Below are 9,750 nucleotides of genomic sequence, written 5' to 3' on the forward strand. Positions count from 1 at the left end.
TACACCATGTTTTTGTAAAAAGCCATAATTCTGACTGGACGCCACGTGACGCATAACGCATGAGGGTGGGGCTTTATGACTACACTTGGTCTAAGAAAATGAAACACACATTATTTGTTTTGTTTTTTTTCTTTTTTTTTTTTATCAAATTACGATTTTTTTTACTTTATAATATTGAATTTTATGGCATGACTATTTTAATAGAATAACTTTCCATTACTATCCTTTATATGAATTTTACCCTCACTTTGAGTCCATTACACCAACCTCCATCCAAAATCTGCCACGTAAGCATAATTATGTCATGTGTTTTCCGCGTTTTTACACATAAACATGCCACGTCATAATAAAAACTAAGGACATTAGAATTTTGTTAGTATGAGATCATGGGGATAAAATAGGTTAAAAAGTAGGACTGTCACAACTCACAAAACATTTCGTTGGTTTGAACTGTTGTTGGCCAATAAGCAATAATTGCGATTGTTTAAATCCAAATTTCTTATTTAGAATAACCAGATTACTCTCATATGGATGGCAAAATGAAGTATTTTCCTATTATAAACAAATAGATGTTAGTGTTACATCACGTAATAGGTTCAAGAGGATTTTAAGTAGTCTATTCTATGTTCTCTCCCCGATTCTCTAATCAGGAGTTGCTCCACTATTGTTTCTCTTGAACGAAAGAGATCATCGGTACGCTAAGTGTGTCACTAGTTCAAAGGTCATGATCACCTTGTATAAACATTTCACTAATACGAGGTAGCTATCACCTTCTATGTCTCACTAATCTCAAGAGGTAGTGATCACCTCTCTTAAAATCACCAAACAATAACGATGAACCTCTCACAAACTAATCTTTACAACAATGTTAGTAACATCTCACAACAACACAAGAATGAATAATACATTTAAGTTGAAGCACAACTCTTCTTCTTGATCTCTCTTCTCCAAATTCATGTTAGATATGAAGGAAAGAGAGAGATTGTATATATGAATGTTTAGAGCAAAGTATTGAGGAATATGATATTGCTATACTAGTTGATGTGAAAATTAGATAAACCGTCACGCATATTAGCAAACAGACATATCGTGTAATAGTATAGTTTACGTGTGTACCATGTTTTAACAAGCACTCTCTAGCTAGCTCAAAACACATAAATTTACAAATACAAGGTAGGTGGTATTCTGATGTAAAAGTGAATATAATGTACTGTAAATTGAATACCTTGTACATAACTTTCCTCATAAATGATACTTGCCTCAACACCTTGAATGCTCTCATTTATTGCTAAAATTTTTTATTAAGCAACATGAGGATCTGCTTACATCATGTCTAATATCTATTGATATTATCAAGATTCAACTGACACTGCACACAAACACTGGTGTTACATTTATCCTTTAACACTTAATGTATTCTTTTAATTTCATGACCACTACGAAAATAGTTTGTAGTAGTAACCGGTAACATGTTACTTGGTGTAACACCTTTAGGTTGTTTGCAAAAAGATATGCGAAAACGTTTTGGTGGCTTAGGCGTTCCGTTGCCAAAAGGCGCCCAATGCAAATATAAAGATTCGCCAAGCACATATAATGATAACCAAGACACATTGTTCAACGGGTCATTCGAAGATTCTTAACAAGTACACAACTTAAATCATCTTAACTTTGTCCATCGAATTTAAAGAAACTGAAAGCTCGGATAACAAAAGATAGTACAACTACTCCACCTCTTGAAGGTAATCTTCAATTTGAGCCGGAGTCAGAACTCTGCAACAATGAAATACACCAATTAAAAACCGTTTTACTAAAAATGTACATAGTTATTTACATCCAACTATGTAGTACTCAAAAACTTGCCTGAATGTTCTGTCAGCCTCGATAACACCAATCTCGATGTTCTTGCCGGATATCTGTCCTTCAAATCTGATACACATGATAAAAAAACATTACAAACATACTCTAGTTGTGATAGTTAAAGACTTTTGAATTAAGATGTTTACCCCTCCTTCAATGTTAGAATAGCTGTGTGTATAGCATCCTCAAGCTCCATATCATCAGTGTACCTGCAAGCAAACATCATCATCATACATAAGACAAGTTGTTGATGTCCATTGTAAAAAAAAATATATTATAAATTATGATCACAATTAAAAGAATAGTGGAATCCAAAGTTGAAGATGGCAGAAAATAATAATAACATGCCTCTTCTCAAGAAATGTCTTCGCATTCGATACGTTCTTTCCCATAGCCGACGCTTTCCAGGAAAAGTATGAACCTGAGGGGTCCACCTGCAAAAAATGCATGCACGCTTAGCTTTTAGAAAACAACAAGCCATTTAGAAACAAATTAAAACATCTAATAAAAAGCATACTAATGTTTTGTGCAGCATGAATTGCCACCACAAAGTATATTGTAGGGAAATACCATATGATCATTTCAAGATTTTAGTTTAATTGTGCTCACCAAAACATAGAAATAAATACAAGAATAAAATTCCGAATTATATACCTGATATAGTTGAGGACCCTTGTCATCGTAACCGGCAACAAGGAGTGAGACACCAAAAGGCCTTACACCACTAGATGAGGAAACATAGTTAGAAGTTGTTTAGCCACTGTAATTATCAAGAATAAAAGCAACTAAAATCATATGCACAAAAAAATTTATTAAAAGAAATGTTATAACGCTTGGAGCAGAATCAACAATGTGGACCAAACTTACCCTGATTGAGTAAACTCTTGCATAACAGCAGCAGTTTCCCTTACAAGTTGTGTAACAGGGATCGGTTCCTGCATATATAACACCAAAACAATTAAGTATCAAGCTGCTGCAGATTATTCACAAGCAAACTAAAAACTAAAAATACAAACTCCCAACAAAGTCGAATCATATAGAAAGAGTGTTTAAAAAAGAATGCTGCTTCCTACTCTTTCTGACCAAACCTCTCAAAAATAGCATAACGATACTAAAAGAAATAACCAAAATATCCATACAGAAAAACACTGATAAGACTGAAAAACAGTAAAAGGTACCTTGTAGAGCAGATTGTATTGCTCTGCCTGCTTCCTACTCTTTCTGACCAAAACTCGTGAATCAGGCCCCATCCCACTGCAAGTGATAACGTAATTACAAAATTAATGAAGATCCGAAGCTAAAACGCTTGTAACATGTACAATTTGATGTTTGGAATCTTACCTGTAAACAACACCAATATTAGGAGTCAAAACCTGGATCTTTTGCACCTGAGACCAAAAAAATACGAAATTTCAGAAGCAAACCAATTGTATTATTTTTACTAGAAAAATAAAATTAAAGTAAAAAAGGTTAAAGAAATCACATAACAGGACTCCGTAGTTGCTTAAAACAGAAGTGGAGTTGAAAACAAAACTTGTGGATTTTGCTGACTTTTGTGCTGCTTTAATGTTATCTTGCGTACATTAGTTAAGATGTCTAGTGATTCACAAGGGCTAAATACATGATAATCCTAATACAAAGATTCCCACGACAGAAGAAGCTTGTGTATGATCATTAGACAAAGTAAAAGAAAATGATAATGTTTTGATAATTTGATATGATCACAAGGGCTAAATATATGATAAACCTAATACAAAGATTCACAAGGCCTAAATATATGATATTTTGCTGCATATTAGAATGACGATAATAACACCTAAACTTCTAAACATCGTAACATGTGATTCATACTTACTGATGTCTCATTGACTAGAATGGACGGGAGCTTCTTTTCGGTTGCAATCACGACACCATTAGAAGCTGCAATAAGTCAAACAATAACCAATTTAAATTGTAAGAGCAGACTAACATATCAAAATAAACTAACAAACTTGCTCCTTGTACATAAACAATATAATTAGGGAGGGGGGGGGGGGTAATCTTGCAAAAGAAGTTACCTTTTATTCCCAATGAAGTTTGACCCGAGCCAACCGCCGTAAGAGCATGCTCAATCTGAACAAGCTTTCCAGAAGGACTACAAGCAACACATTAACATTAGTTTTCCTAAATATATGTAACCTAATAACTTTGCATATTGAACCAAATTAATCCCCAAATTTGAAAATCAACACTCCGAAAACAATAATAATAATAATAATAATAATAATAATAATAATACCTGAAGGTAGTGAGTGAGAAGGAGTACTGACTGTCACCCATGGCGTATTAATATCAACCTGCATATTAATAATCATGATTAGAGATCTAATTTACGAACGATGTTATAACCTAGATAAACCCTAATTTAAAAATCACGAACCCCAATTTATCAAAATCATAAGTCTAGTACACGTGGCTGTGAATTATTATATTATCAAACAGCGATCATAGATAGTGATTCGTGTTAGGGTTTAGAAAATGGAAACAATGGCTAAATACATAATTAAAGTGATGAATACTTGGATCTGAAATTGGTTAACGATGATGATTGATTGTGTGATGCATATATTGAACAATGAACATGCGTAAACAGTAAACGTACCTAAGAAGAAATCGATATGAACAAATGCCTGTAAATGTGTTCACTGAAGAAGACGAAGATGATTTATGAAAGGAGTAAGAGGTTGGCTTGGGGGAAAAGAAATATGGACTCTAAAAACAATTGTATTGTTTCTTTCTACTTTATTATTAAATAAAAAGGTTAATGGGCTCGGGTTTTTTAATTTTAGTTTTTTTACTGACAACGGGTTCGTATATTATATGGGTGGAATCAAAAAAATATCAAGTACGTAGCTACTAATGAATATCTTTTTATGAATTATAAAACGATGTTTTGAGATATATATGATTAAAAGTGTGTCAATGAGCCGGAAATTCTCATCGTCGCTTTGTTGAACGTTGCACCACCTGCAACACAATGTTCACAATCTCTCCGCCTCCCTTTCTTTGACTTCTCCTTGTCGGATTTCACGAACCTTTCAACCAAGGCCTTGTTCGCAAACCCTAACCAAGCTTCTTCAAACTAAGCAAAACGAAACTTAAGAGTGTCTCAAAATCATGTAAGTTGCCCTCATCGGTTAATAATAAAATTTACTTAATCTTGATATCTTTGTGTTTTGTTTAACTCGATTATCAGTGAATTTGAGAAATTATATCTCACACACACACATTAATAAGAGAGTATGATATTGATTTCATATAAATATAACATATAATTCTAGTGTCAGTTAAGATAATAATCAGACGTGGTACGACATAGCAGATAGTAAGAACTACAAGTTTAACCAGTTAAAAGGTTACAATATACAAGTTTATATATCTAGTAATATGTTGTATAACTAATAAATTTTTAATATTTTTAGAAATTTCTTTCGCTTTTATATATAACTTACATCATAATCTAAGACAATTAATTGATTAGTGGTTGCTAGAGTCTAAGACTCACAATCAATTATTAGCTAATTACAAACATCAAAGGAATTGTTTTCTAACCACAACAAGACATGTAAAAAAGTTTTTCTTTTTAAATGGTCGAAAATTCTAGTCTCTCATGATTTTTGAGAATTCTAGTCCATCATGATTAATCAACTATAGTTTTATAACTTTTCTTAAAAATAGTAATAACAATTATAATTATTATTATGAACTTAAAAGACAGAATTACAAATTTTGTCATTTAAAAAAAGTCAAACTACGGTTCGTGTCCTTTTTTTAGTTTCTTTACATGCGGTGTCCTTTAAACATTTTTTTTCTACCGGGTTAGAAAAACTCAGTTAAATACCCTCACGTGAGACGCATGTGAGGACATATTGGTCTTTTCAAAAAAAATTTATATTCTCATTGTTAGGGCACGGAAACTTGACACTGTGGATACGTTATCCTGACATATGTCTAGGATCGGTTATCCTTAGACAGATCCTGTCAGGATCAAGGATCCTCAGTAATTGGTATTATTAACAATTGTTTCTTGTGTGTAGGTTGTTATTTAATAAGTACAACAATTCCAAGACTTATTCTACCGGATATCTCGCTATTAGACTTGTCAAACACGTGGTCAAAGTCGTGGATGAAGATAGTGGGAAGATGGCGGATTTATAGGACTTTTTGTTGAGTCACAAATAATTGAGTACTGAGGATATGTTATTCTTGAAGACGTGTCTGGATCAATTATCCTTCTGAAGAGTTCCAGAGCTATGTTTAACTGCTGTATGACCAAGTCTGCCTAAACTTTCGCTACAAGACTCCTTTATGCATGTGGTCAAAGTTATGGGAACAGCTAGTGGAGTAGTTCCTTAAAAATAGGGATTAGTTGTTAATTGTATTTTCTATATAAACATCGAGATATTATCGATTAGATATCATCACTGTATACACACACACTCAGAGCAGAACCAAATACTCTATGTACACATTAGCAATTCTTGTAACATCGATCTAATCTCCACAACCATTGTAACCCTTTTTTGATATTAATAAAGTGGTGATCGACGAGTTGTTATCGTTTTAGCACTAAACCTCACATAATAGATTTGGATACATTATCCTTGGCAGATTTTTGTCCAAAACAATTTGGCGCCCACCGTGGGGCCATTGGTGCTATAATACATGATATTATTCCCATCGTTTTCAACCTTTTCATACCCATATCACTATCAATGGCCTCTCAATCAACCTTTGCTTCATCAACTATGCCGTCATCGGTTCCTCTCTCATCAAGGACTCTGTCACCGATGCCTCCCCCAATCACGGGAGCACCACGGCCTGCCGCTGCTGGAAGCAAAACACAGCTGCCAGTCTTCCAGAGCTCAAGAATCATTGCTGCCACCCCGGTGGTTAGTACTAACAATGATGTTTCATCTATGTTTTCGCAGGTTAAAGCATATATGGAGCAGCAGAACAAGACCAATCAAAGGATCCTTCGTGAGATAGAAGATCTCAGGAAGAATAAGAGGTCAGCGGAGGATCACACTCCTATGATACCTAGGATGCTGGATTTCACTAGTCCAGGATCCATGGCTCAGTTTACTCAAGGATCATCTATCCTTCAACAAGGGACCATGAGTCAACAGATTCAAGGATCCTCACTGTTTCAACCAGGATCATCTATCTTTCAACAAGGTTCCATGGGTCAACAAACTCAAGGATCCTCGTACTTCCAGCAATGATCATCTATCCTTCAACCGGGGTCCATGGGTCAACTAGCTCAAGGATCATCAACTTTCCCACAAGGATCATACATCCTTCAACCAGGATCTTCTGGGTTATATCACCAGGGAACCTATAATTCACAACCTCAAGGATCCTCCGGACTTCAGCATCAACGATCTTTCGAAGTTCATGAATGAGATATAATCCCCATGCAAACCATAACTTCTGGAGGACCAACTCCTATTGCAGACTCCTCTTATCCCAACTACTCATCCGGGATGCCTACCTTCACCCAGCAAAGATGTAACTCGTATGATCCTATATCCTTTAACGCTAATCATGGTCCCGTGCAGGATGCAGGTATGAACCAAGCTATGGCCAAGGAGCTACAGAAGCTCAAGGATATGATATCCAGTGTTCCCCGGGTGATACGGCCTATTCCCGAGATACCTGAGGGGAGTCACAAGTTATCCAGATTTGCTCCACCTATCAGTGATGCTTTCAATACCGAAGCGATTCCAAACCCCAAACATGAAGACTTACGACGGAACCACTGATCCTGAAGAACATGTGGCACAATACAGAGAGAGGATGGAAATCAACCCTATCCCAGAGAGACTCAAGGAAGCCTGCTTGTGAAAAGGCTTCGGATCCACACTCACAGGATCAGCATTAAAACGGCTGCTAATTCTTCCTCCTTTCTCAGTTACTTCTTTCTCACATTTAGTTAACTTGTTCAACAGCCAATTTTCCTGTAGTAGAAAATTTGAGAAGTTAACTAGTGATTTATACCGAGTTATCCAACCTAGTGATGAATCCCTAAGGGATTTTGTTACGAGGTTCGGCAGTGAAGCTCTAGAAATCCCTAATCTTGACATGGCTACCGATGTTGAAGCTTTCAAGATGGGACTTCAGAAGGACTCCCCCTTTTATAATGATCTTGTGATGACTCCGTGCAGGAACCTAGATGAAGTAAGAAACAGGGCACTCAGATTCATACGTTTGGAAGATGACATGTGAATCCAGGATCGTCCGGGGAGTTAAACAAAACAAGAATCCTCTGACAAGAAGCAAGGATTCTCATTCAAGAACAACAACTCGAAGCCCTACTCCAAATTCAATAACCAAAATGTCAGAGCTGTTGAAGAGGGGGATGATGATGAGGACTACCCCAGCCTTTCAGAGTACTGTTTCTCCGTATATACCCATGGTTTAATTTGTGCCATGAAGGATCTAGGGGAGAAAGCAAGGTGGCCACGAAAGAACGAGAAGTCAACCACATTCAAAGACAAGTCTAAGTGGTGCGCTTACCACGAAGATTTTGGCCACACGAAGGATGAGGGCATTGGCTTAAGGAGGGAGATCGGATACCTCCTGAGCAAGGGCCACTTCAAAGAGCTTTTGGGAAGGAAGAAATCCAAGATCCAGGATCCTGAAGATCTTCCACAAAAAGCAACGCCACCACCACCAAATGCTCATGTAATCAACTTCGTCTGCAGAGATTATGACATACTTCAAACTTCCTGTCCTAAAGAAAAGTTCAAGCTAAACGATGAAAGAAAGCCACTCATCCCCACTACTCGAATAACTGATGAAAGGATATTCTTCAGTTCGATCATCCAGGATCCTCACCAGGATGAACTTGATATACAAATGGTCAATTTCATCTCTGGAGGATCCGACATATGTGAAACATCTTTTTCCGCAGCAAAAAGGCTCGCCAAAGAGATCAAGTTGGACAACGGAGACCGACCAATAGTATCCACCACGTTGACGACAGATAAAAGGATCTTCTTCGATGAAGAAGATAAACTGAACATCCAGGATCCTCACCATGACGGTTTAATTATTACTTTATTTATCGCTAACCACTATGCACGCAGGATCCTAGTGGGCGGTGGAAGCTCAGTCAACATTATCCAGCACGATGTCCTCAAGAAAATGAACATTCCAGATTCCGAGATCGTCCCAAGAGCATCAGTACTAGTCGGATTCGGCGGAGAAACTAAGAAGACATTGGGGGACATCAACCTGCCAATTTATATAGAAGGGTTAAATTCATATCAAAAATTCTGCGTTGTTGATAACATTTCTTGTTGTAATGTCATTTTAGGTAGGCCCTGGCTGCATGGAATGAAGGCGGTGGCCTCAACTTACCACCAATGCATCAAACTACCTACCCCATGGGGAGTTGAGAAGATAGTTGGTGATCAAGCAGAGGCCATGAATTATTATTCCTCGTCAATGAAGCCAACAACCAAGCAGACTATAGCATAGCAACCACAACAACATCCTAAGGACGTGCTGGAAGCCCCGGAGAAAGAATTAAAGGAAGTATCCTTGGACCCCGAGGATCCAGATATAAAGGTGTTCCTAGGATCCAATATCCCCAGTAAGATCGAGGAGGATTTGGTATCCTTCTTAGCACGAAGAAAATCCACCTTTGCGTTCAAACATTCAGATATGACAGGTATTTCAAAGGAGGTAATCACTCATAAACTCGGCATTGATCTATCTATTAAACCCGTCCATCAGAAGCGAAGGAAATTCGCTCCTGAGAGGAACAAGATCATACAAGAAGAAGTTGAAAAACTTCTTAAGGCCGGTATGATCAGAGAGGTTCAGTATCCTCGAAGGTTGGCTAAC

General features: G+C 36.9%; 1 protein-coding gene, 1 long non-coding RNA gene and 1 pseudogene across 3 annotated transcripts; all 3 read right to left on the bottom strand.

Annotated features, from left to right (window-relative positions):
• Positions 1–1,526: 1,526 nt before the first annotated feature.
• Positions 1,527–2,069, bottom strand: LOC143606243 (uncharacterized). The gene is made up of 3 exons (XR_013148711.1): positions 2,004–2,069; positions 1,861–1,926; positions 1,527–1,770 (listed from the first exon to the last, which is right to left on the bottom strand). It is a non-coding gene; the product is annotated as an uncharacterized LOC143606243 (long non-coding RNA).
• Positions 2,070–2,150: 81 nt separating this feature from the next.
• Positions 2,151–2,813, bottom strand: LOC143606246 (proteasome subunit alpha type-2-A pseudogene; annotated as a pseudogene). The gene is made up of 3 exons (XR_013148713.1): positions 2,725–2,813; positions 2,512–2,581; positions 2,151–2,291 (listed from the first exon to the last, which is right to left on the bottom strand). The product of XR_013148713.1 is annotated as a proteasome subunit alpha type-2-A pseudogene (transcript).
• Positions 2,814–2,926: 113 nt separating this feature from the next.
• LOC143606244 (proteasome subunit alpha type-2-like) lies at positions 2,927–4,176 on the bottom strand. Its single transcript, XM_077082076.1, has 6 exons — positions 4,136–4,176; positions 3,915–3,991; positions 3,713–3,777; positions 3,199–3,245; positions 3,036–3,111; positions 2,927–2,968 (listed from the first exon to the last, which is right to left on the bottom strand). The coding sequence occupies exons 1-6, from the start codon at positions 4,174–4,176 to the stop codon at positions 2,927–2,929; spliced, it is 348 nt and encodes a 115-aa protein (XP_076938191.1).
• Between the last annotated feature and the right edge of the window lie 5,574 nt (positions 4,177–9,750).

The sequence above is a fragment of the Bidens hawaiensis genome, unplaced genomic scaffold (assembly GCF_021521415.1).
Source record: "Bidens hawaiensis isolate Kalapana, Puna unplaced genomic scaffold, B.hawaiensis_p1.1 tig00073771_1, whole genome shotgun sequence".
Lineage (NCBI taxonomy): Eukaryota > Viridiplantae > Streptophyta > Magnoliopsida > Asterales > Asteraceae > Bidens > Bidens hawaiensis.